General features: G+C 41.3%; 1 protein-coding gene across 1 annotated transcript in view; it reads left to right on the top strand.

The window, feature by feature from the left end:
* The window catches only part of LOC148030863 (putative ubiquitin-conjugating enzyme E2 18), a 39,625-nt gene extending 13,179 nt beyond the window's left edge, over positions 1-26,446 (top strand). Inside the window, exons 5-6 of the mRNA XM_087685629.1 lie at positions 25,761-25,849; positions 26,093-26,446. Coding sequence (XP_087541755.1) covers positions 25,761-25,849; positions 26,093-26,188 — 185 coding nt within the window. The 3' untranslated portion in view covers positions 26,189-26,446. The remainder of the gene's footprint in view (positions 1-25,760; positions 25,850-26,092) is intronic.
* Positions 26,447-26,996: the final 550 nt, after the last annotated feature.

The following is a 26,996-nucleotide window of genomic DNA, read 5'->3' as shown; positions in this document are numbered from 1 at the left end:
GGAATGAGGTACAGTGTTGCTTCCTGAGATGACATGCTTTATAGACATCTCGAGCTAGCCTTAGGTGAGGACGACCCTCAACCATCTCATGGCGAGAACTCATAAAGAGAGTCATAGCCAAGATACCCTAGGCGGAAATGCCAAAGACGCTCATTGTTCGTAGGCTCCTGAGATGTGGCTAATGCTTGGAAGCTATGGAACACAGATCCCTCGACTGTCGGCTCGGTAAGAAAATGGGTCATGTGGTATAGGCCATTAGCCTGTGCCTCACCATGAGCAATCACTAAACTAGTTTGAGAGTCAAGGATGTTGATTGTGATTGTGGTCGCGGTAAAGAAAATTGCTCGCCCCAACCAGCAAAGCTACTGAATAGATAATAAGTTCACCTAAGATGAGGGACATGGTATAGATTGTTAAACGAAGCTAGATTCGAACCCTTGTCAGTTGCAAAATTGACACAACCTTGAGCGTGGATCTTGACCAAGGAATTGTTTTCTACGCGGACCCGCCCGACTGTAGGGGCTCGAGTATGGAAGATGCCCTCTATAGGAGTCATGTGATATGTATCTCCATTGTCCACAATCCAAACATGTGCTGATGTGCTTGGCTGTGAAACGAGTAGGCCTCTGCGGTAACCTCGTTGGGAGGCAACTCAGAGATGTGGATGAAACTCACATCGAATGTCTCTATGATGTGGGCCTTATCAGACCAGTCGGACAAGCCCTTTGGAGTTGAGAATATTGCCAATTGAGATGGTTGAATGTGTTAGCAGTCATGTTTGTCATGCCTTGTCATCTCCTGCTTGTGTGCCTCAGTTTGAGTAGACAAGGACTTTAGGAGCTCTGACTTATCTATCACTTGTTTTGACGGAGGAGATAGCTCATTCTAGAGCACTCAATTTATTGCATTTCAGTGCATTTTCTCCTCCAGTTGGGATTTTATGTGCATTTTTCGAGGCATTTTCTGCATTCTTCAACCTGCCTCACTTGTTGGACATTGTCCACCCTTTTCGGGATTTTATTGAGCATTCCTGGCATTTTTACCAGCATTAAATGCTGGTCGGACTTATTTTTGCTTGGCCTCAAATTTTAGGTCGGTCAGTTTTTGGGTTTTTTGGCTATTTATAGCCATTTCTCACTTGGCAGTTACTTGTATTATCATCTTCCGTCCTTCCTTGGCAGGTGCACACTCTGACTTCATCATCTTTCTTTGTCTTCGGTGCTGCCGTCATCATCGGCCTGATCTGGTGCCCTCACTGACGCTCCAGGCTGTGTGTAAGGACTGATCATTTCATAGCTTTGTATTCAGCATTCATTTTAGTCAATGCAGTATTTCTTCCTTTGTTTTTTGCTTTCTTTCTCTCTCTCTGTGTTGGTGTTCCTTCTTCTATTGCGCACTCTCACAGAACGGTGGCAGTGTGAGTTTGACCTTTCCACTGCCCCTTGCCATCACCCTGCCTCCACTAATGGGGGTTGCTCGACTAAGGGGTGGGGGCTTGTGACTTGGGTTTTGTTGCTGTGCTTCTTGCCTTTGATTGACACTTGTCGTCAAAATGACCAGCCTTTTTACAATGTTGACAATACCTATCATTCTTAGGTACATTCGCCACTTGGATTTGAGTTGAGATTGGGAGTTTCCTTGTGATTCCCTTGCTTGTTTTTGATTTTGATTTTGATTTGGAGTTTGATTTGGTTTATCTTTTCCTTGCTGCTCCTTAGAATGAGCAACAAGAGCCTCCTTTGAGGGATTATTCATATGAAACTGATCAAGTAGCCGTGTATAACGCAATAGCTCACACTCAAATTCATAGAATGTAGGCAAATTGGGCAGAGAAACCACTTGCTGCATAAAATTGAAGTATTTACGTGGTAGCTTGTTAAGAAACAATGTGACCTGATTGTCAGAGGACTTTAGGAGTCCAAGTCATCTGCCCTTTCATTGTTCTTGCTCCTTGTGTAGAGCTTTCAGATCAAGGCCTAAGTTTATCTCGGAGAACTTGGCTCTAATACCATGTGAAGAAATACCCTAACACAAAAACACAAATAACACGGTACGACAAAGCACAAACTGATAGAAGAATACAGTTAGGGTTAGGGTAACTTAGAGACAATGAACACAGAGAATGAATGAAATGATATGACTATTGAATATACAATGCTCACGCAGCAAACACACTATTTAGTCAACCAATACTGTACCTCGAACTCTTGTATCTCAAGGATCAGGGTAGGGGTACCGAGCCAGAGAGTGTGTCGTACTTTGAACGGATCCCGAATTGCAACAAGGCAGCCTCCGGATGTCGAACACCAGCAAATGCAGCCAGGGAAGGCTGAATTTGATATAGACAGCAGTGTAGGAGAGAGAAATACTAAAAACGTAGGTGAGGAGAGAGAGACTAAAAATGTTGGCTGTAGGAGAGAGAGAACAACAAACGCAGGCTGTAGGAGAGAGAGAGACTAAAAACGCAGGAAAAACCTGCAGTAGTAGTCAGGATGCTGAAATCAGCTTCGAACAGTGTGTGGTAGGTTGGAAACAGGCACCAGACTGTTGTAGATACCCTCTCTTCTTGTCTCTGAAAAGTTGGATGGGACAAACTACCCTCTAGGGTTGTGCAAAGTCGAGTGTATACTTGATGCCTTTGACATATGGGATTTCTTGATAATCCATGTTTCCTAATCTACCATGGATCCCCACATTGGAGGGGTCATAAACTCAATAGCTTTATGGGATTGGATAAATGCCATGGCCCGCTCTTTTTTCTTTTTGAGTTGTGCAGATTCGTTGCTCATATACATAAGATGCATCCACACCGTTGCAAAGATCTAGAAGAGACTGGCATCCCCTCACCAAGTTCGTACATTCGGACATTGCATAACCCTCGGGTTGAAGCCTCAACAACTCTCTGTCGCAAATTCCCCTATGATGAGGAACCACATCAACAAGATGGAGGAGATTCCAAATGATCTTGCATCTCTCGCTTGTTGAGCTAAAAATGCATTAGCTTCACTTAAACAGCCCCAAAACATCCTTAATTAAGAAAGAAACCTTGTTTATTTAAAAAGAAATGTATTTCTAGAGAGTGTTTGTATCCCATAAGCACCTGCACAAGGGGTGCCATAATAGCCATGTTGGGTGTAAAGTCCCTTCGTCTCCGTGTAAAGTTATATTGGTGTGAATACATCCTTATTTGTACCCTAACATATAAATACATTTTTTATTCTTTGTGTACCATCACAATTTGGTACACTCATCTCTGCGTTCACACACACACACACACACACACACACACACACTCTCTCTCTCTCTCTCTCTCTCTCTCTCTCTCAACATTGCAGCTTCACTTTTGTCTCGCACTCCTATTGTGCACCCTTCCCTATAAACTGGTCTTAGATCTGCGGCTAAGGTGTACACGCTTCCCGAAGTCTGTGTGTGAGGTCCGTGCGAAGAAATGTCAGGTCAGGCCAATGTGAGTGCAGGCGACAACTTCTAGGCAATCGACAGGTTAGGGGCAGGTAGCGACAGGTGAGGCGACTGTTTCGAGGTAGTGATAGCTCAAATGTAGATCAGTGCAGGTCATGTTGGCGAGTCGTAGGCAGCTCAAGTCACATGCAGGTAGAATCGGCGTAGACAAATTAGGCAATAGGTCAATGGTTGCGCACACCATATTTTTCCAAGACAGTTTGTCATTTTTAAAAATATTTTTGCAACCAGAACCCCTGCTCACTAACTGGGGTTTGCGCATATAAGCACAATTTAGAGATTTGTGCCCAATATTTGGGGTTTTTCCCAGATTTCATGCAGCTCATGCATGACAGTGACATTTGATCCGGAAATTGCAAACATTGTGCACATTGGCTTTGAAAAATTTGGGGCTTTTAATGTATCAGTGAAATTTTGCTTAGCTGAGCTGAATTTATTGACATTGGCCTGAGAAATTGGGGCTTTTGCAAAATTTCGTGAGATTTTACTAAATTTGCTCGTTTTATGCTCTTAGGAACATGTATTAATGCAATTGGGGCAGATTGGTCAATGAAATTTTGTGGCTTTTGTTGAAATTTGTGGATTTTGGCAAAATTGATGTGTGAAATCACTATGGGGACATTTCTGAAGCAACCTTGGTTCTGTAAGCAGTGAAATTTGAGTCTTTTATCTCGCATTTGTGAGATTTTGGAGAAATTGCAAAGAATTTATGGGTATTTTGTGTATTAGAAGTTGATTCGGCCACATATGTATGTAGTATACATGTTAGGCAGCTCCTATTGAGTTGATGTATTGTTGAATATTCATGGTGCAGTAGTCTTAGAGATCATTTGCAGATTTGGGATTGTTGTAGATGTACTTTTTGGTGATATTGCTGAAGTGGGAGTCACCTGGCAGTGATGTATGCATGTAACGTATGCTGAAATTTTAGTTATATTGCTGAAAGTCATCCTTTCTAGTGCTGTACTAGTATTTGGGCACTATGAGTAATAGAGTGACACTAAATTTTGCTATTATCTCCTGAAATTTTAGGCTGAAAATAGCTGAATATTCAACTTGTTGTTTGCTGTCATAAATTACAGCATTGGTTTTTGGTGCATTGCTGACAAATGGCCGCTAATGCTTCTCGTAGCATTGACACTAAATCCCTCCTTGAAATCAAGAGGTTTGATGGCACTGGCTTTGATTTGTGGAAGGACAGGATGCAAGGTTTCTCAAAGACTATGATGATACTCTCTTGGAAACTGAGCTTGTAGTGTTAAACGATGTGGATCTAGGACATGACACAAGCTATGGTGGATCAAAGATGTAAACCAAGTTTATAATGACATGGACAAGTAGAGACAAACTATTACACAAGTGAATTAGGTTCCAAGATAGACTAGCTTGGACTCATAAACACAATCTTGTGTAGAATTGACTGACAAGACACTTAACTGAAAGTACAAAGCATCATGATATTGTATTCATTTCATAGTCAAGTACAATGCTTTATAGACTTTGAGTTGTTCCACTCTCCTCACTGTGCATATGGGATTCAGGACAGCTCCTCTTGGAGCATACATCATTTGTCTATTTCTCAACACCCCCCCTCAGCCCCCCCTACATGATAACATGGCTTGGAAGACTAGCTCATAGGCAGCCTAGTCAAGTTAAAGCTTGAGACTTTACATCTTTGGCAAGGGTTTTTACAAATCAAATCCACTAAGGGAACAAATTCCTTAGAACAGTTTGTCATAGTTGTTGATGGTAGCGGAAGTATCTTTTTCTTCTTTTTCATTCATGAATTGATTTTGGTGGTGGTTATTCTGCGTCTGCTGTGCTTTTTTCTTGTGGAAGCATTCACTGGCAATATGGCCAGTTTTACCACAATAATGACATGTCATTCTATTCCTGTTGTCGGTGTTGAATCCTCGACCTCTTCCTTTGGGTCCAGTAGCTCCTCTAGTGTATAAGAGGTTTTCCCTTGAGCTAGTTTCTTTTACATCTTTGCTTTTAAATTTGCTTTCTTCATCAAGCAGCGAGTGCTCAATATCTTTGAGTGAGAGACTCGGAACATTACTTAGAGTGGACACAAGGTTCTCATATGGATCCTTGTTTACACTTGCAAGCAGTACGGCTATTGCTTCATCTTCATTAATATTCTTTTTAAGAGATGCAAGCTGAGTTTTTAAACTCTTAAACTTATTAATGTGTATGGTCATAGAAGCATTGTCTTTGATATCCAGTTTATAAAACTGCATGAGAAGTTTTACCTTTGAATTCTTTGCTTGGGTAGCAAACATTCTATCAAGTTCCTCCCAGGCGGTTCTAGCATTTCTAATGCCGGATATAGTCCCCAGGCAATGATGCCTAGTGCCTTATTATTCATCTTCTTCCATTCTTTGGATTTGAACTGGTCTTCTTCAACAAACCCGTCTTCATCATCTTCCTTCTTGTTGTCTGCATCATCTTCAAACAGGTCCCACAAGTCTTTCCGCATTAGGTGATACATGATCTTCTTCTTGCTTGTTGATTTGAAGTGTTAATCTTGCTGGGAATTGAGTTCAAACTCAGATAAGAGTGGCAGTGTGTCCCCTAAATTGAAGGGAATAAGAATTTGAAGAAAAAAGTGAGCCTGGACCTTGATGGCTATGGCTTCCTGGATTAGGGTTTTTGTAGCAGCCTGGTTTTTTGGTCTGTGTGGATTACACACTTGATCATTCTCAAAACTTTTTACATGGCAGTGAAGCTTATCTCATGGGCTACAAAAGCCCTATGATGGTTGCGAGAATTGCGTTGCGTATTGTGCATGCAGCTGTACGAATCGTCACGCTGTTGCAGACTGCGCCGTTTCTGCAGATCACTCAATGCTGCCTTCTGTGGATGATAATGTTGCCGTCCGATGTGATAGGCTGAAGCGTCTTGAGCAAGGGAAGATACTTCCAGAAGGATTCACTTGAAGATATGGCCCGTAGAGAGAGATCCAAGTGCTCCAAGGTGGGTAGGTGCAGTCTGGCTATGGCTGCCACAAGGTCCAACTGAGATTTGAAGTTGAAACTGGAGACATGAGCTGAATATGAGCTGGTTAGAGATCACCAGAGGTGAAGGGAGACTAGAGATTCAAAGTATGAGCTGTGCCATTCCTAACTGGGCTCTGATACCATGTTAAACGATGTGGATCTAGGACATGACACAAGCTATGGTGGATCAAAGATGTAAACCAAGTTCATAATGACATGGACAAGTAGAGACAAACTATTACATAAGTGAATTAGGTTCCAAGATAGATTAGCTTGGACTCATAAACACAATCTTGTGTAGAATTGACAATGATAAGACACTTAATTGAAAGTACAAAGCATCATGATATTGTATTCATTTCATAGTCAAGTACAATGCTTTATAGACTTTGAGTTGTTCCACTCTCCTCACTGTGCATATGGGATTCAGGACAGCTCCTCTTGGAGCATACATCATTTGTCTATTTCTCAACATGTAGCTATGGTAGATTAGGTTTGGGCTAGACTAAAAAAGAAGGCCATTGCATACATTAAAATGGCTGTATCTAATGATGTACTTACAGACATTAAGCGTCTTGATACAGCTTATGCTATATGGAAAAAGCTAATGGATATGTATGAAAATATAACTCGAGTGAATCAAGTGCATCTCATACGCAAGTTTGTGAACATGGAGTTGGACGAGTCTAAGCCAACATCTGAGCATTTGAGTGCTTTCATAGGGATTTTGAGTCAGTTATGCATGACTCTGGTTTGCAGCCGTTTAATGATAAACTGAAGGCTATTTTCTTGTTGATGACTTTACTTGATAGCTGGGAGGCTTTGGATGTTTCCCTTAGCAACAACACCGCTTTAACCTTTGATGGTGTTTGGGGCTCTATCCTCAATGAGGAGATCAGAAGACAGTTCAGTGGAGAAAGCAGTGGTTAAGTCTATCAACTTAGAGGTAGGTCGGAGAAGAGAGGATGATGCTACTTGCTATTAGCGTGGGTGTAAAGGGCATAAAAAGCTCGATTACTGGTATTACAAGAAAGAGCAAGAAAGAAAGAAACAACAGGGAAAGAAAAAGAAGGATGAGAAGAAAGATGATGACATGTCTCCCTCAAAAGAAGTTGCAAAGGAAAATGTTGCATCTAGTGTGGTCATTGAAGAGCTCTCTGATAGTGGAGAGATACTTGTTGCAGCCTCATGCAATGATGTAGACATTATGGTAGCAGCATGTGATATGCACATCACCAAAAAGGAGGTAATTGATGCCTTACTTTCAGCTCATGATGGGCTGTCTCAATCATGGAGGACAACGGTGCCTCTTTTCATGTTACTTCCTCTTTGGAGTCATTTTTTGAATACACTGCAGGTTGTCTAGGCAAGGTTTATTTAGGCAACAACTATGGATATGAGATAGAGGGTGTAGGTACCATTCATTTGGTCCTTGAAAACAACCAAGAGCTGATTTTATAAGATGTCAGATATGTACATGGCATAAAGAAAAGATTATTGTCAGTTGGGCAGCTTGATGCAAGAGGGTATTTTACCACCTTTGGTGGGTTCTTGGAAGGTCCACAAGGGCTCTATGCTGATTGTTAAAGGCAGCAAAAAGGGGACATCGTATTATTTGCATTGTAAAGCATTACTTGGTAAGTTTTTGGTTGTGGCTAAAGTTCATTCACAGATGGAGCTTTGGCAGGAAAGACTCGGCCACATGAGCCAAAAAGGCCTTCAGATTCTCTCCTCTTTAGCGAGATTTGATGTAAAAGGCTTTGGTCTCGAATTTTGTAATGATTGCATATATGGAAAACATGTGAAGTCTCCTTATCATTTTGGTGTCATTAAGAAGTCCAATGCTCTTGATTTAGTACACTCTAATGTGTGCACTATGCCTGTTAATTCATATGGGGGTGCACGGTACTTTCACTTTTATTGATGATTTTGGTAGAAAGTCATGGGCGTGTGTGTTAAAGAGCAAAAAGGAAGTAATGGATGCTTTTAAAAGATTTCATGCTTTTGTTACCACATAGAAAGGACTTAAGTTAAAAGCTATAAGAACGGATAATGGGGGTGAGTATGTTTCTAATGAGTTCAAAAAGTTTTGTGAGATGCATGGCATTAAGAGGGAGATGACAGCCCCTTATAATCCTGCATCAAATGGCGTGGTTGAAAGATATAATTGCACACTTTGTAAGAGTGAGATGCATGCTGTGTCCATCGCTAATCTCTAGCAACAGTTCTAGGGAGAGGCTCTTAAAATTGCAATTCATGTATGCAATCGCTCTCCAAATCATGCATCCCATTTGCGTGTCTTTGGTTGTAATATAAATCTTTGTGCATGTACCTGTAGATCAGAGGACTAAACTAGACATGAAATCCATCAAGGGCATCTTCATGGGATATGGAGACGAGGGAGAGATGGGTTATAGAGTTTGGCTTCCTCAAGGTAGGAAGATAGTACGCAGCCGAGACGTAGTATTTAATGAGGAAAAGTTGTTGAAACATGCTACACAAGGTGACCTTGACAAAAGGTCAAATTTCAGCATGAACAGTCAGCCATTTAGCAGCCATTAGCTAAAGATTTTGTTCCTTTTGATGCTGAAAATGAGCAGCAATCCATCGTGCTACAGCTAGAAGATAATGGACAACAAATAAATGCATAAGATGAAATAGGACACTAAGAAGAAGATGCTGAAAACATGCTAAAACAGCAAGAAAATGCTGAAAGTTAGCAACTTGGTTTTGATGTGCATGTACCTGAGGATGTAGGCCCATTGCATGACAATACAAATCATTGGGTAAGAAGGTGTGCACGTGTCATCTATCTTTGGATTGCATTTTTGCTGATTGAAGAGGGCGAGCCTTTGACATGTAGAGAGGCACAATCATGTGAAAACAAGAGAAAGTGGGAGCTTGCTATGCAAGAAGAGATGAAGTCTCTGTATGCAAAAAACACATGGGAGCTTGTACCTTTGCCCAAGGATAGAAAAGCTATCTCTAATAAATGGGTTTATAAAGTGAAGTGTATTGATGGGAAGCCCAAGTACAAGGCACGATTGGTTGCTAATGGCTATACACAAAAGGAAGGCATAGACTTCCAAGAGGTCTCTTCACTAGTAGTAAATGTAACTACGCTCCGTTTTTTGTTTGCTCTCATTGCATCCTTGGATTTAGAGTTGGATCAGATGGATGTAAAGATTACTTTTCTTCATGGTGACTTTGATGAAAAGCTGTACATGAAACAACCAAAAGATTTTGCCATTCCAAGGAAAGAGCATTTGGTTTGTAGGCTGAAACATAGCTTATATGGGTTGAAACAAGCCCCTAGACAATGGTACAAAAAGTTTTATACCTTCATGCTCAACCATGGATTTAAACGCAATCATGCAGATCACTACTTATACACTAAAAAGGTTGATGATGGAAGTCTTATTATGCTTGTCTTATATGTGAATGACATGTTGATTGCAGGAAAGCATAAGAGTACTTTGAATGCTCTTAAAAGGCAGCTAAGTTCAGCCTTCTCTATGAAAGATTTGGGGGCAGTTGAACACATTTTGGGCATGTGTATTAAAAGAGATAGAGGGCAACACTTGTTGTTTCTCTCACAAGACAAGTACATTAGCAAAGTACTTGACATGTTGAATATGGCTGATGCTAAGCCCCTTGGTGTGCCTTTACTGCCACATACAAAGCTTAGCAAAGTTGATTGTGCAAAGGATGATGCAACTGCTAGTGGTATGAAAGGCATACCTTATGCATCGACTTGTGGATCTTTAATGTATGCTATGGTTGCGTCTCACCTCGACATTGCTCATGCAGTGGGAGTTGTTAGTAGATTCATGTCTACTAACCTTGGCAAGCTACATTGGGAAGTAGTGAAATGTATTTTTAGATACTTACAAGATACACAAGAGAAGTATATATGCTATGGAAAGGGTACACTAGAGTTGCAGGGATTTTGTGATTTGGACACGGCAAGAGATCTTGACACTAGAAAATCTACTAGTGGGTATATCTTTACTTTGATTGGTGTAACGTGTCCCCTGGTATCATCCAGGATACGTCTTAGCAGTCCATCGGAAAGGATGTCTAGAAAACTCCGCCCGGCACTCCCAAGGAATGTTACGGGGTTTGCGATCTAGGTCTTCCCGCGTCTGCCACGTAGCGGAAGTATCCTGGCCGTTTCCCACTTAGGATCGACCGGAATTAGGGTTTTCCTGTTTGGTCATTAGCTAACAGCAACTAGCGTCAGACCCGAGCGAACTACTTTACGCAGAAACGCCAAGTCCGAAGCGGATTCACGCTGCACTTGGTTCAAGGAGAATGGGAAACGAGAGGGATATAAAGCTCAACCTCTCTGCCATAAGGCATAGTCCCATTTCGTTTCCCTAAAACAGCGTAAATCGGGTAAGACGTAACTTTAGGTCATCGTTCTTGTTATTTGTTTTGATGATGATGATCATTCCGCTGTTCTTCGAGATTTTTGAGAAAAGTTCCCGGCTAACCGGGACCACCCAACCGTAGGACGGACCCACGGCCCATCCTCCGCACTTTCCTCGGTTTGTTTTAGTTATGTAATTATCTAGCACATTAATTTGACATATAACAATCAGCTTCTTTAATTAACCATGTTAAGCACTGGTTCCTTCACGTAATCTTATCATGTGACATAGAAAAACAATATCAAGCAAGTTCTTTTAACATTTCATCATTTTATCTTTGAAATACAAGGAGTTCCGCCCGTAGGCTTGTCCATAATCCGCCCGAAGGCTATCCAGTAATCCTCAGGGATCACTATTCCAGCGTCAACTAGTATGCGGGCCTCGAGATCCAATCCCGAGTCACGTTAGCCTCTTGTGCAGGATCCGGAAGGCGAGGGATTTACGGCCAGAGCCCCCCCTGGCACCCAAGCGTCCTCCTGCTCTAAGTAGAACTCAACGGAGAGACCTCTCGCGGCGGGTTCGGTCCATGTTCCCGGCGCGGTTAACAACCCCCTTGGTTAGGGTTAGGCAGGCAGTCGAGGGTAACTGAAGCTGCCTCTCCCTTCAGGCCTTTAACCTGAAGTATAGGTACTCATTTAATTTGTAATTCATAATTCAAACAGAGCTCTAAAATCTCTAGCAAGCACAAACATTTCCGTTAATCAACCGAGTTGTTTGGCAAACTGCTAAGGAAGTGTTCTTTCCTTTTTGAGTGTATCAGCACTCGTTCCCAAGGTGTCTTATAACTTGGCAATATCTCTTACATTCCGATGTAGGGCATATCCAACTTGGTTAACCCTAAGGTGCCTTAGATATGCTAGTTTTTGGTTTACAACTTTCCTTATTTAGAAGGATATCCAAAAATACGTCTTTTTGCAAGATAACTTGCGTAAGGATCTGTCGTCCTTGATGAGGGTTTTTCCCCTTTCTCCTTGTGAATCAATCACAAGACTAAATGATTTCATACATGTTGCGCAAGTCCTGCGATGGAATAATCTGTTTAGATTCTTTAAGCTGACGTATGTCAGGCCTAGGGTTTCTTCTTTTAAGAACCTTAGGGACAAACCCTAGTTTCTTATCTTTATGAATTTATTGTCCCTACGGTAAGGAAAGTAGTCAAGTGTTTAGGGTATGAATGTTTCTATGTTTAGATTGGTTCAGTTATCTTTTGGAAGGTAATATTAATCGTCTTGTCACGGTTTTACTATCCTTGTGACAATTTACTTTCCCAATCAATACAGTTTAATTTGGCATATAGCATAATGCCAAGGTGATACAAAGAGCGACAATACTCCTTGGGACAAAAAGGCCTAGCTGTGAAATTGGTGTATACACACTTTATTAGTTCCCAAGTCCTCAAATAGCAAGGGAAAAGTGTTAATAGAGTGTCATCCAGCAATCCCCCATTACATTTTCTTTCCAAATGAGTTCGTATATCTGATTTTTATACTTGTTAATTCCTAACATTTAACTTCCGTTTTCCTTAAAGATGAACTCATGCCAAATAACAACAATTGCCTTGCTAAGATGTGCAACTAGCAAAGATAACTCCCTAGTAATTTGAGCATCGAAAGAAACCTTTCATGAATTTAGCCATTTACCATGATTCGTTGCGAAAGGAATAAGACTAATGGTGCAAGATATAATTTCTACACCTTAGGATTTAACTAAAATATATTACTATAGTAAATGGATAATCTTGCTCGTAATTTATAATGCTTGATGCAATTTGAAGAAAGCTAAGTTCTATACATTGTCATTCATAAGCTAAACTCCTTCGTTACAAATAACTCGAACAAATATATCCTATCCTTAACATTTTTCCTTTGCATGATCGACTTAAAACCGAATTAAAGCCAAGAGAAAAAACCTGGTTTTGGGGTGAGATATCCACATGGATACCGGGAGATGACCCTCCCGCAGCTACACCTTGGACTTTCTTCGGCGGCATCGTAGTTTGAATGTGAGGTAGCCTTTTTCTCTTTCTTCTGGACTTCCACCGTCTCTTTGGATCCAAAAAAAAAGTTTATGGGGAAGTGTGGTTTTGCAACCACGGAACCTTTGTAGGATTTTGACTTGGGGTAGAAGGAATAGAAAGCACTTAATCTCCTTCCTTCCCTTTCCTTTATCTTTTTCCTACTCTTCCTCCTTCACTCCTTCTTTTCACTCCCTCTACCTTCCCTCCCTATCTTTTCTCTCACGGCTACTTTTCCCCTACGGGATATCATACGAGGCCATGATGATGAATTGGATTTTTAGGACATGGGGGTGTGTGGACACCGGCTTGTTTGATAAAACTAAGAACACAAAGCTCAACTAAGAGAGCACATGCACAAAAAGATCTAAAAAGTGAATGAAGGAATCAATGAAAGAGAATGAAAGTCTTCAAGGTAGCCTAAGGACAAAGTAGCCTATGGGTGTGACTTGAATAGCCTAAAGAGCTAAGAGGGGGGAAAGAAACAAGGGCTTTTTAGGGGGGGGAAAATTAAAACCGGGGGGGGGGGGGAGAAACAAAGGGGGTTTTAAAAAGAAAGGCATAAAGGGGGGTGAAAGGGGGCTAAGAAGGTTCTTTAGAATCTTCCCCCCAGGAAGCTTCTAAAGCTTCCACGTGGGAGGGGGGAAGCTTATTAGGCAAACTGTGGCGGCGAGTGGAGGCGTGCTGATCCAGCGGCGAGTGAAGGCGTGATGGTCAGGCGGCGAGGCCTCAGTGTCTTCCGTTCCTTCCTCTCTCTTGGTTTCCATACGACGCAGCAGTGACATGGATTCCTCCGACCCTTCCTCCTCTATTCCGCACGGCTCCAGCCCCCTTTTCTCCAGCGCTCCCCCCCTCATTTAAATAGTGGAGGGGAGGGGGATCTTCCCTCCCTACGTGTCGACACGCATGTCCCCCCTCCCTCCATAAGGCTCCAACAAGGAGCTTAATAGCTCTTACTATTTCCCTCCCCCTCCAGCTCGTCCGTCCGGTGGAGGGATAGGGGAAAATAAAAAAATTTCCATTTATCCAAATTGTTTTCGTACGCGGAATATTACAGTTGGTGGGGCTATCTCTTGTTATTCAAGGTTGCAGAAAATTGTGGCAATGAGTACTACAGAGGTTGAATATATTTCAGCCACAAAAGCTTCTTAGGAAGCTATTTGGTTTAGTCATTTGGTCAAGGATTTTGGTCTTTCTTCACGTACTCCAGTGCTTGGATGTGATAGCCAAAGTGCAGTATGTCTGGCTAAGAATGCCATGTTCCATGCACGTAACAAACACATAGATGTTCACCACTTTATTCGACAAGTCTTGGATGATGGTCTTATCACATTGACCAAGATCAAAACCCAAGATAACCTTGCAAATGTTCTCACTAAGAGTCTTGCAAAGGCTCAATATGAGCGGGAGTTGGTTAGCTTAAAGATACCACTTCAGGCCTTTAAGTGGGAGGTTGTTGGATATAAAGTTTCTTCGTTTCCGTCTAAAGTTATATGGGTGTAAACACACCCTTTATTTGTACCCTAACATATAAATATATTCTTTATTCTTTGTGTACCATCACAATCAAGTACACATCTCTCTATGTTCACTTACTCGCACACACACTCTCTCTCTCTCAACACTGTTGCTCCACTTCTGTCTCACACTCTATTGCACATTCTTTCCTACAAGCCAATTGTGGACTGGTGGCCATGGAAGATGAAACAAGGAGAGAATGATATGATGGTGGTTGGTAAGGAACCCAGCCATGGTTTGTCCTACGATCTATGTCACGATCACTGTGTGAATCTTAACGGTTTAAACAACAATCCTCATGGCCATGGCTTTGTGAATGCCAGCCTTCTCGGTTTGAGTTGTCACTTCGATAGTCCTTGCAGTCCCAATCCATGTGATCCCCCTAGCCCTTGTAGACCACCTATGATCTATCTCATGATCATTGTGTCAATCTCGACGGTTTGAATGACAATTCTCATGGTGATGGCTTTGTGAATGAAGGCCTTTGCAGTCTCGATTGTCACTTCGATAGTCCTTGCAATCTTGATCCATGCGATTCCCTTAGCTTACTAGTCCACCATTTATATACTTCATAAAAGCTGCACACATCATGCAAGGCTCTTAAATGCAACTAGTTGTGTATTGGCTCTTATTGAGAAACCACTTCTTTAGTATATACACTTCATTTAGGGTTTCGTATTGACAGTCCCAAAAAGGAATGGTATACTTATTTTAGCCACTTTCTGAGTGGACGCACCACTGAGCCTAGATAGCTTATACCTATAAATAGAGAGTTACTTCATTCATTATCACACCACTTCAGTCATTTTTCAACCCTTTTTTGTCATTCTTCAACACTTTTTTGTTGAGATGTCGAGCTCTACATGAGTTGGCATCCACTATGTTCCTTGGTGATGTGGCACAATATTATTTACTGGTGTGTTAGGTGACTGACATGAGGATACACCAGCGATTCTACAGTTGGATTACATCCATGTAGTTCATCCTTGGTTATGGCACATTTATTGTGCAATCTCTATTTTTCTAGCGGATTCACACTTAGTGACTGCATGTACAAATGTGGTGTTACTTTCATATTAGTCTTCTATCATGTTGTAAACTTGTTTTTTTGTGTAGAAGAAGAAGATTTTAACTCTATCTCTTTGTGTGCTCAAGTCTCCATTGCTTTTGTATATATGTGTGCGCTTTTGGGTGCTTCACCTCCCTTTCCTCTTGTCTGTTTTCATCGTATTAGAGCCATCCCACAACTGTGCGGAGCTCGATTGAAGGTTGAGGTGAAGGCGTTGAAGTATGGAAGCAAGCAAGCAAGCGAGCAACGGGTAAGAAGCTCTTTCACCTTGCTCGATTTGCCATAGGTTATAGCCATAGGAGGCTCTTGAGTCTGGTAGGGCTGCAATCTCAGATTGCAGTGAAACTTGGTGAGCAAGAAGAACAGTGTATATACATTAGCCCTTCAAGGCTATCCCGTGGTGATTTTTGGCATGTGAGGTTATTTCGGCCTCCATTTTGGACTTGCAAGTGGTTCTAGCAGCAGTTTCTGGGTCCACTGCAATTTTGGATACTGTTTACAGGTGTACAGGTTACAGATTTCAAATCTGTAAGGTTTCAAGTGTTTGCTAGGTTGTAGACACAAAAGCATTTGTATACATATTGCAGATTGCAGTTATTGTTGTGGAGTCAGTAAAAAGGGCTTATGTGTTTAGTTGTGGTGTACTTGGTATTAGCTTGCCTGCAGATTGCAAGTTTTGCAAGGTTTTCAGTTTTGTCAAAATGTTTGACAACTTCAACCAGATTGTCAATGAGAAGTTTGATAAGAACAATTATCCTATATGGAAGTTTAGGATGATAAATTTCTTGAAAGGCAAAGGTGTTTGGAATTACATTGAAGGAGACATGGTAGTAGCACTTGAAGTTTCTACATGAAATGCTATTGTAGAATAGTTAAAGACTAAGAGAGATTGGGAGTAAACATAGAGTAAAGTCATGTATTGGTTGTCTGTCAGTGTCACAGATAGCATGATGGGCTATCTGTAGGAATCTGAAACCTCCGCTATTGCATGGAAAAATTTAGCAAGGCCATTCGAAGTAAATACAAAGGTTAGAAAGCTGCAGCTCAAGAATCAAGTGAAAAGAGAAAACGTGTCCATTAATGATTATGCCTTGAAGATCAAGAGTATTGTGGAAGCTCTTGGATCTATCAGTGTGGTAGTTGATGATGATGTTGTGCTTGCATGCTTAGATGAACTTGGAGATGAATACTAGAGCTTCAGGTCATCTATGAATACGAGGAATGATATCTCTGATTTTGCAGACTTGATTTCTATGCTGATACTTGAGGAAATGAACCTTGGCTTGGATTCCTTTTTTTCTCAAAGCAAGAACAAGTCTGAACAGGTGTTTACTCTACTAGCAGAGGTAGAGGTCGTGGTCGTGGTCGTGGTCATGGTCAAGGTGGTGTTTACTCTACTAGCAAAGGTAGAGGTTGTGGTCGCGGTCTACTAGCAGAGGTAAAGGTCGTGGTCGCGGTCAAGTCTGAACAGTTGTTGACTCTACTAGCAGAGGCCAAGGTGGTGGTTGTGGTCAAGGTTATGATGCACAACAAAATAGAGGACAATCCCGAGGATAGGGGAGCCAAAGAGGGCAAGGTGTAGATTCTAATAAGCAACAGAATTCTAGTGATAGTGTTGGGAATAAAGGCCCTTGTGCCTTTTTAATGTGCTCGGGTGTGAACACACCCTTAGCACTTGTACTTACACATATATATCTATCTAAAAACCTAAAGGTACTCTCTCGTCATTGCACCTAAAAACGTGCTCACTCTCTACTTTGCTCTATCTCACTCTCTTTGTCTCTCACTGCACGTAACGATTATCTGTCTCGATCTTCGTGCCCAACCTGTCACTACAAATTGATATCTGAGCTGGCAAGAAACAACTTAGGTGTTGCAGGAGTCTCAGGTGGACTCGATGAGCAGGAGTTGTCATAGTCGAGCAGTCGGTTGCGGCAGGCAAGCTCATGAGCAAAGAAAACAGTCTCAGGCGACCAGCGACACGGGCAAGACCAGGCGACTGGTCCAGCGTGGACCAGCAGGCAGCAGTGGTGTAACAGCTGACAGGCGACCAGCAGTTGACGGCGACTGCAACTAACGAACGGCTCCAACGGGCGACTCCAACGGACGGGACAGGGTATCGGGCAGCAGTTGGCGAGCTGCACACGCGACAGAACAGTTGACAACCTCCACACGCGACGCGACAGCAGGTACCAGGCGGCGACCTGCATGGCGGGTCCGTTGACCTGCCGTTCAACATTTTTTTCCTTCAAATTTTTTTTTTTTGAAGTTTCCCTACCGAGGGTTCACACTGGAGGCACAACACAAATTTCCGTGCTATTCAAGCCCAAAAATTTGGGGCTTTTCCCGATTTTGGGGATCTCAACGCAGAATTGGACAATCTGTCTCCGAAATTGCAGGAATTTGTGACATTTTGTCCATCGAGATTTGGGGCTTTTCATGTACATGCACAAATTGGGCTGAAATTTGCCCAATTTCTTGACATTGATGCACATTGGACCGTGTGCAATTTGGGGCTTTTGTAGTTTGGGCAAAATCTATGCAACATTTGGTCATTTTATGTACACGCAAGTTGAATTCCACGCAATTTGGACATCAACACTTGGTAAAATTTGGGGGTTTTGCTGAAATTGCTCCATTTTGGCAAAATTGGCCTGTTCTATGCATGACAGAGAAAATGCAGATGTGTGGTTGATGCTTTGAGGACAAAAATTTTGGGGCTTTTGACCGTTAGTGTCAAATTTTATGCCCGTGGGTACATGCACAACAGAAATTGCAGCTAAAAATTGGGATTTCTCATATAATTTGATGCATATGCCCTTGGAACAGTTGTAATCAGTTGTGGAATGTGTAGCACATGGTTTGGTGCTTCTGAAAATTTAATTACACATCTGAAATCTGTGCTTCTGCGTGGTCATTTATTGCTGATTGGTACTTGTTTGTACCTTGGTTACTTGGGTGACAGTTTTGGGCCTGCATTTGCTGTTTTTTGGTCACTTTCGGGCTGAAAATCATGGTTGGCAGCAATGACAGCAGTAATCTGATGCACATAAAGAAGCTTGAAGGCGCACATAACTTTGCAATTTGGCAAAAGTAGTGCTACAATATCCTGTTGCAAAAGAAGCAGACAAAGCCGATCAAAACCAAAGGGGCAAAGCCTGTGGACATGGAATAGGACGATTGGGATGGGTTAAATGAGCTTGCACGCTCAACCGTAGAGCTATCGATTTCTAATGTCTTGCTGTTCAACATTGAAGGTTTGGATTCTACATATGCTACATGGACTAGACTGGAAGAATTGTATGCACAAAAGAGTGTTGCAAGCAAAGTGTATTGGCTGAAAAAGCTTATGGATTTGCGTATGAAAGAGGGTACTGCAATGTCTACTCACTTGAGTGAGTTTAACTGCATTTTCAGCCAATTGGTTGCCTTGAAGTTCATGATTGACGAGGAATTTAAGGCTACTTTCTTGCTTTGCACTCTACTAGAGAGTTGGCATACATTCAGGACTGCTATGAGCAATTCTAATGTGATCCTTTTGTATGTTGATGTAGAGAGTGCTCTACTTATAGAAGAGATGAATCGACAGAATAATGCATCCAATAAGTCTTCCAGTGCTTTGCATACTAGGGACAGATCACAGCAAAAGGGCAAATATGATAGCAAGGGACACAATAAATCACGTGGCAAAGATGTTGAATTTTATCATTGTGGCAAGAAGGGTCACTTTAAATGTGATTGCTACAAATGGAAGAAATAGAAAGGAACACTTCATGTATCTAGTGTGCATGACCATGTTGTTACCGTGACCAAGCAGCCAAGCGTTTCTTTGTGGCATGGTCGGTTGGGATACACGAGTCAAACATGAATGAAAGTGATTATCGTTTGGGTTACTTGCCTTGTTTTCGTTATGCTGATTTTGAGCACTGTGATCATTGTATTTATGGCAAACATGCACAGACGTCTCATAAAAAGTCTCTTTCTTTGAAATCTTCTCCTCTAGATTTAGTACATTGGGATGTATGTCAAATGCCAGGATTATCTTTAGGGAAAAAGAAATATTTTGTCACCTTTGTCGATGATGCTACACGCAAGGTATGGGTTTACCCTATTCGTAGCAAGGATGAAGTGCTTGATAAGTTTAAAAAATTCTTGGTATTGGCTGAAAATCAGACATATAAGACACTTAAGTGTCTTCGCTCTGACAATGGTGGGGAATATGTGTCCAAGGCCTTTCAAGCATTTTGTGACAGCAAAGGGATAAAGAGGGAGCTCACTGCCCCTCATAATCTGCCCCAAAATGGAGTTGCAGAGCGTATGAATCGGACTATATAGGATAAGGTCCGTACGATGCTGTCTCATGCTACATTGCCCTATGGTTTTTGGGTAGAGGCTGTTATGACAGCCGTTCACTTAATTAATCGGTCACCAAACAGGTCTTTGGGGGGGGGGGGGAAGTTCCCCAAGAAGTGTGGTCGGGCAAGCCACCTTCATATGCTCATTTGAAAGTGTTTGGCTGCGAGGCTTTTGTACACATTCGTAAAGAAAAAGGCAGCAAACTTGAGCCAAAGTCTTGTAAATGCATTTTCCTAGGATATGGTGACGAGGGTGAAATGGGATATAAATTGTGGGATCCCGAGAAAAGGAAAGTAGTACGCAGCAATGACGTTATCTTCTGGGAAGATTGCATGCATAAACAGCCTGAAAAGACTGAGGAGGTCGGTAGGGTTGTATTCCGAGAAGAAATACCTTTTGGACAGCAAATTGTGCCTGATGTACAATAGCAAATACCTGCTGTAAATGAACCTGTAAATGTAGGAAATGATGCTGAAAATGATCAGTCAGCTATTGCCCATGATAATGAGCCACTACATGTGTAGGAACAGCCAGGACAACAAGCTGTTAATGTTGATTTGCAAGCTGAAATGCTAGGACAGCATGTTGAAAATGGAAATTTGCAGGAACAGCCAGCAAACAATGACCATTGGGTTAGGAGATCGTCTAGGGCTACTAAACAACCTGGCAGATTTATTCCTGGTGCAAACAATGTGGCTGATTACGTCATGTTGATAGACTGTGGTGAACCGTCTTGCTTCAAGGAAGCAATGAACAGACATGACAACAAGAAATGGTATAAAGCCATGTTGTCAGAGATAGAATCTTTTGAGAAAAATGACACTTGGGACTTGATGCAGTTGCCGAAAGGGTAGAAAACACTTCTATGCAAATGGGTTTACAAGATGGTCACTTTTGGTTCCTCATCAAAGTACAAAGCAAGATTGGTTGCAAAGGGGTACAAGCAAGAGCATGGAATTGACTTTGATGAGATTGTCTCTCTTGTAGTCAAGATGACTACATTGAGAACCATTTTGGGCTTAGTTGCAGTTGAGGATATGGAGCTTATACAGATGGATGTAAAGACTGCATTTGTACATGGTGATGAAACAAGCACCAAGAGAATGGTATTATAAGTTTGACACATTCATGCAGTCCCAAGGCTTTCATAGAAGTCAAGTGGATCACTGCTTGTACACCAAGAAGGCAGCAGAGGGTAGCCTAATTATCTTGGTTTTGTATGTTGACGACATGCTGATTGCTGGCAGGGATACTCATGCCTTGGACTCACTGAAGCAAAGTCTTCATGGCAGCTTTGACATGAAGGATCTTGGTGATGCAAATCACATTCTTGGCATGTGAATACTCAGAGAAAGATCGAAAGACTTACTCTATCCATCTCAGCAGGAGTATATCTCCAAAGTTTTGCAGCGTTTCAATATGGAGGGGGGGAAAACAATTGGGGTTCCATTGCCTCTATATGTGAAACTTAGTGTAGAGGACAACCCTACATCTGATGATGAGAAGGCTGAAATGACCAAGATACCATATGCTTCAGCTGTTGGCAGTTTGATGTATACTATGGTTGCTACACGTCCTGGCATTGCCTTTGCAGTTGGAGTGATTAGCAGATATATGGCAACCCCTGGCAAGAAGCATTCGGATGCAGTGAAAGGTATTATGAGATACCTCAAAGGCACAAAGGAGTTGTGTATCTACTTTGGAAAGCAGAAGGCATCTGTTGTTGGCTTTACGGATGCAGACTATGCTGGTCATGCGGACTATAGGAAGTCCACTTTTGGGTATGTGTTTACTTTCACAGGAGGAGCAGTCTCTTGGATCTCCAGGCTACAAAAGTGTGTTGCATTGTCTACTACAGAGGCAGAGTATGTGGCTGCCACTGAGGTATGCAAAGAGGATTTATAGTTTTCACGTCTGGTGGGAGAGCTTGGCATCTCAGAGTTACTTGTTCTCCATTGTGATAGTCAGAGTGCTATCATGCTAGCACGGAATCTTGTCTTTCATACAAAGACAAAGCACATACAGGTGAAGTACCACTTCATTAGAGATATGCTTGATAGCAAGAGCATTGAGCTTGTCAAAGTGTATATAGATGATAATCCTGCAGACCTTCTCACGAAGGGTCTTCCAGCAGAGCGGTTTGCTCATTGTCGACGGATGATGGGAGTTGGATAGATATATTTATTTCAGCTTTGTACATACCTAGACTTAGCTGATTCTTTTTTCCTCTTCAGGCACATTGCCTTTAGGTGGGACGTTGTTGGGAATAAAGACCCTCGTGCCTTTTTAATGTGCTCGGGTATAAATACACCCTTAGCACTCGTACTTACACATATATATCTATCTAAAAACCTAAAGGTACTCTCTCGTCATTATACCTAAGAATGTGCTCACTCTCTACTTTGCTCTATCTCACTCTCTCTGTCTCTCATTGTGCGTAACGACTGTCTGTCTCGATCTCCGTGCCCAACCTGTGACTACTGATAGTAGAGAGTGTTGGCATTGTGGTCAGAAAGGTCACATTTCTCAAAATTGCTTAAAAAAGAAAGCTGAAATTAGAAATGGGAAAAAGCAGCAAGATAACTATACATCTAGTAGTAGAAACAATGATGATAGAAGTGAACAATTGTTTGTTATGTAGCACTTTATGAATACTATGACTATTGATGGTTAATCAAAGAATGATGTATAGTATGTAGATTTAGGTGTCTCTAACAACATGACTTTTGATGGAGAGTGGTTTAGAGAGATCTGTAGTCTAGAGTCCCCGGGCTATGTGGAGACATGGGATGATATAGCTCACCCAATTACTCGTATTTGAAATGTTTCATTGAGGATGGCAAAACTAAGTACTTGCCTGATGTGTGTATGTACCAAATATTACAAAAAATTTGGTTTCTGTTGGTCAGATAGTAGAATAGGGATTGTAGGTTCGGTTCACATTTGATGGTTATTATGTAGAAGATCTAAAAAGTAATGGCAAGTTGATTGCAAAAGGGAAATTTACTGACAAATTATTTACTCTTGATGTAAATCTACTTGAAATGGATGTTGCCATATTTGCACAAGGTTTAGGTGTTGTGGCTGATATTGAAATTTTGCATAAGAGAATTGGTCATGCGAATGTGTAGCGGCTGAAAGACATGTAGTCAAAACAGATTGTGGATGCCTTGCCTAAGTTTAAAGTTGATGGGATGCACAAAGTATATGAAGCATGTCGACTTGGAAAGCAAGCAAGACACACGTTTCCATATGAAAAGCATGTATGCAAGAAGCCACTTGAATTGGTGTAGGTATTATGTTTTCTTCATTGATAATCATACTTGTAAAGTATGGGTTTACTTTATGTGCGAGAAAAGTGAGGTGTCCACTCACTTTAAAAGCGTTAAGGCTTTGGTTGAAGAGATAGGGTTGCATATTAAATACCTAAGATTGAATGCAGGGGGAGAATATCTCTCCAATGAGTTTTTTGATATTTTGTAGAAAAATAGTATACAGAGACAATATACATGTAGATATACTCCGTATCAAAATGGAGTTGCTGAGCGGAAAAACAAGCATATTGCAGAGGTGGCTCGTGCATTGATGCCAGAAAGAAACTTGCCTCATTACTATTGGGTTGAAGCAGTTGCTACTAATGTATACATTATGAATAGGACACCCATTGTTGCTGTACATGGTATGATTCTTGAAGAGAAGTTTACGAGTAGAAAGCCAAATCTATTCCATTTGGAAGTATTTGGATGTATTGCTTATGTGCTATTTCTGATGAGTTGCGCAGTAAATTGGATCCCAAAGCAATAAAATGTGTATTTGTTGGTTATTCTCTTGAGCAGAAGGAATATAGATGTTATAACCTTGTTACACGTGAACTGAGAGTTAGTAGGGATGTTGTTTTTGATGAAATGAGTAGTTGATACAGTAATGTGCAAAATGTAGTTGGGGTTGATGAGCATGAGAGTGTGACTATGTAGAAAATAGGTCAGCAATCATCACAGATATTGAGTGGACCACAAGAGTGTTTTTGGTTCTATTGATAGACCTTGGAGTGGCAAATTGAGATCACAGGTTACACCACCAAGTACATCATAGATATTAAGAAAAGGAAAGAGAAAGTTGGGGACTCACCTGTTGTGATAGATGTATCATTAGGTTTCTCTCATGTTGATGTTGATTCAGATGGCTCTAAGCAAAGCTTGAACGAGGAGTTTGGGATTCCCTCTATTAAAACACCTAGTGTGTGGAAGACACAAGAGGATGCTAAAGCACCTGGAAGTGATCTAAGTCCACGTAGGTCAAGTAGTGTAAGAAAGCCAATGCAACGAGTGATATATGATAGCTATGTAGCTCATGACTATGCATATATGGCTAAGGTTGTGCAGGATGTGGAACCCACTTGTTTTGAGGATGCAATGGATAGTGAGTATTGGGATCATACTATGGATGAAGAAATGGCTGCACTTATGAATCGTGACACATGGAAGTTAGTGCCCTTACTTGAAGGCAAGAAAGCTAGTGGCTGCAAATGGGTTTACAAGGTCAAGCATAAGTCAAATGGATCTATTGAGAGCTATAAGGCATGGCTGGTTGCCAAAGAATATGCGCAGACTCATAGTATTGATTATGAGGAGATCTTTGCTCCAGTGGCTAAAATGGCCACTATAAGGGCTATCATAGCAGTGGCTGCATTAAAAGATTGGATCATGCATCAAATAGATGTTAGAAATGCCTTCTTGCAAGGAGAGTTGCAAGAAGAAGTTTATGTGGAGCAGCCACCTGGTTATGTAAATAAGAATCATCCAGATTATGTATGTAGGCTTCATGAGGCCTTGTATGGGCTGAAGCAAGCATCTAGGGCATGGCATGATAGGATTGCAAAATACCTTGTCAGCATTGGATTTTGTAGAGCACAAGTTGATCACTCACTCTATGTATGTGAGAGTGATGTAGATATTGTGGTCATTACTATATATGTGGATGATTTGATCATTGTAGGTGATATTGAGACAGAGATTGACAATGTGAAGGGTCTTTTCAAGGTTGAATTTGAGATAAAGGATTTGGGAGAGCTACGGTATTTTCTTGGCATAGAGATAATCAAAACTTCAAAGGGTATATGGTTGTCATAGAGATAATATGCGTTGGATTTATTGAAGAAGCATGGTATGACTGATTGCAAGCCTATTTATATACCTTTGGATGTTAATGCTAAGCTTAGTACACACGAGGGTGACTTGATTGAGGATGTCACAATGTATTGGAAGATTGTGGGCAGCCTTATCTATTTGACGATCACTAGGCAAGACCTAAACTACATGGTTGGTTTGGAGAGTGTTAGCCTCGAGTATGAGCTAGCTCTGATGCTTAAGGAGAGAGCAGTTCATCTCCAACACTGTCATGTTCTCTCCCTGTACACCACCATTCTCTAATAGTGTGTGCACTGTTGATGCTGTTTGAAGTGGGCTTCTTTACTGTGGTGTTGCTAGTCGGATCCCTTCATTGGATAAAGGTGGGCGTACGCTTGCGAACATGGATTCTCTGTTTGGTTGCTCATTTTTCCCGTATGGAAAGGCTTACATCAAAAGCATATTGAGAATATACTGTTCTCTCTTAAGCTTTCTGGTCCTCAGCAAGCTTATTGAAAGGCATATGCTCTAAAAAAGGCTGCAAACCAAGTTTCTTTACGTATCCTTTTTAAAGCATTTTTATTCACATCTTGGGTAGATGCTGTATTGTATTTGTATAAAATCATCCGATTTGGGTTATGAAGTACTTTTTCTAGAAATATGCAGATGTATGATTCCAGGTAGTCAGATAACATGAATTTTCTCTGTCATTAAGGGTTCCTCATGCAATTACTAAATACTGACTGTGATTGCATGAAACAGATATCCTGTATGATTCTTGGTCACCGGCAATGAACATAACCTCTGTCTGTTTCAGCTTACTGTCAATGCTTTCCAGCTCAACTGTAAAGGTACTTGACCTTGTATTCATGTGTGCATATACTTTGCTGTGATATCGTCTCAAACATGCTAATCAAAGACTGATGATTACTGAAACCAATATATAAGTTTCGCTTGTTCTGTCAATGAATCATGGAATGGATTGTATGAAAATGTCAAGAATTGTTAGTGTGGTTCTCACTAAGCTGCTGCATATACATCCACTGTCAGATTATATGTTACTCCTTGACGAATCTGTGGTTACTGTTTGGCAGGCACGGCCTCCTGGGAATGACCATTATGTAAGAAGTTGTCAAAATGGAAGATCACCTAAGGATGTAAGGTGGTCTTTTCATGACAATAAAGTGTGACAGATTAACACAGATGCTTTTACAAGTTCTGGACATCTTAAAGACGTATATAGAAGATAGATAGCATAAATACAGCTTCTGTACGTGGTCATATAAGTTCTGTAAAACATCTGTTACGTTATATATAAGAGCACCCACTGTATGAACTTGTTAAGTGTGCTGAAAGCGTGCCCAAATGTACATAATGATTTGGTTCGGTTAACTGTGACAACATTCTTTCAAAAATAATCATGCCCGGAAAATCTAAAACTTGTGCAAGTACATCCAAACAATGATCATGGAGTATTTGAGTCACAATCTATTTACGTCTTCTAATTAAGAAGTAATAGTTAAAGTTAATACAGGCAGACCCAAAGCCAGCTCTATATTGTATGGTTGATGCGCACTATTGGTTAGAGGAATTATGATAAACTGAAGTTAGAAGTTTAGAAAAAATAGAAAACAGCAAATTGAATAATGTTACAAGGGTAATATGTACAATATCATTAAACTGGTGCCATCAGCTTCAGAATCAGCTTCTTCACAGCCCTAAAGGAGCTGGATATTTTCATCCACGATGTGGATAGCTATACTTTCACAGCTTCTTCACAGCGAGGGGTAGCTATACTTTCATCCCCGATGTGGATAAACACAGAGTCAACCAGACAGGATAGAATTCCTAGTCAACCAAAGTGACCTACGCATAACAGACCTCAAAATGGACTGGATCTTCCAGGACTCGGGCTGTCCCTATCATCAAGAAGAGCCTGTTTCCAGCTGATACAGTGGTGCATTCCAATGTTCTCCATACATTTCTGCATTATTTCCA

Source organism: Lygodium microphyllum, chromosome 9 (assembly GCF_053477565.2).
Source record: "Lygodium microphyllum isolate KBCC chromosome 9, Lygodium_microphyllum_v1.1.10, whole genome shotgun sequence".
Taxonomy (NCBI): domain Eukaryota; kingdom Viridiplantae; phylum Streptophyta; class Polypodiopsida; order Schizaeales; family Lygodiaceae; genus Lygodium; species Lygodium microphyllum.
This window is presented reverse-complemented; position numbering and strand designations above follow the sequence as displayed.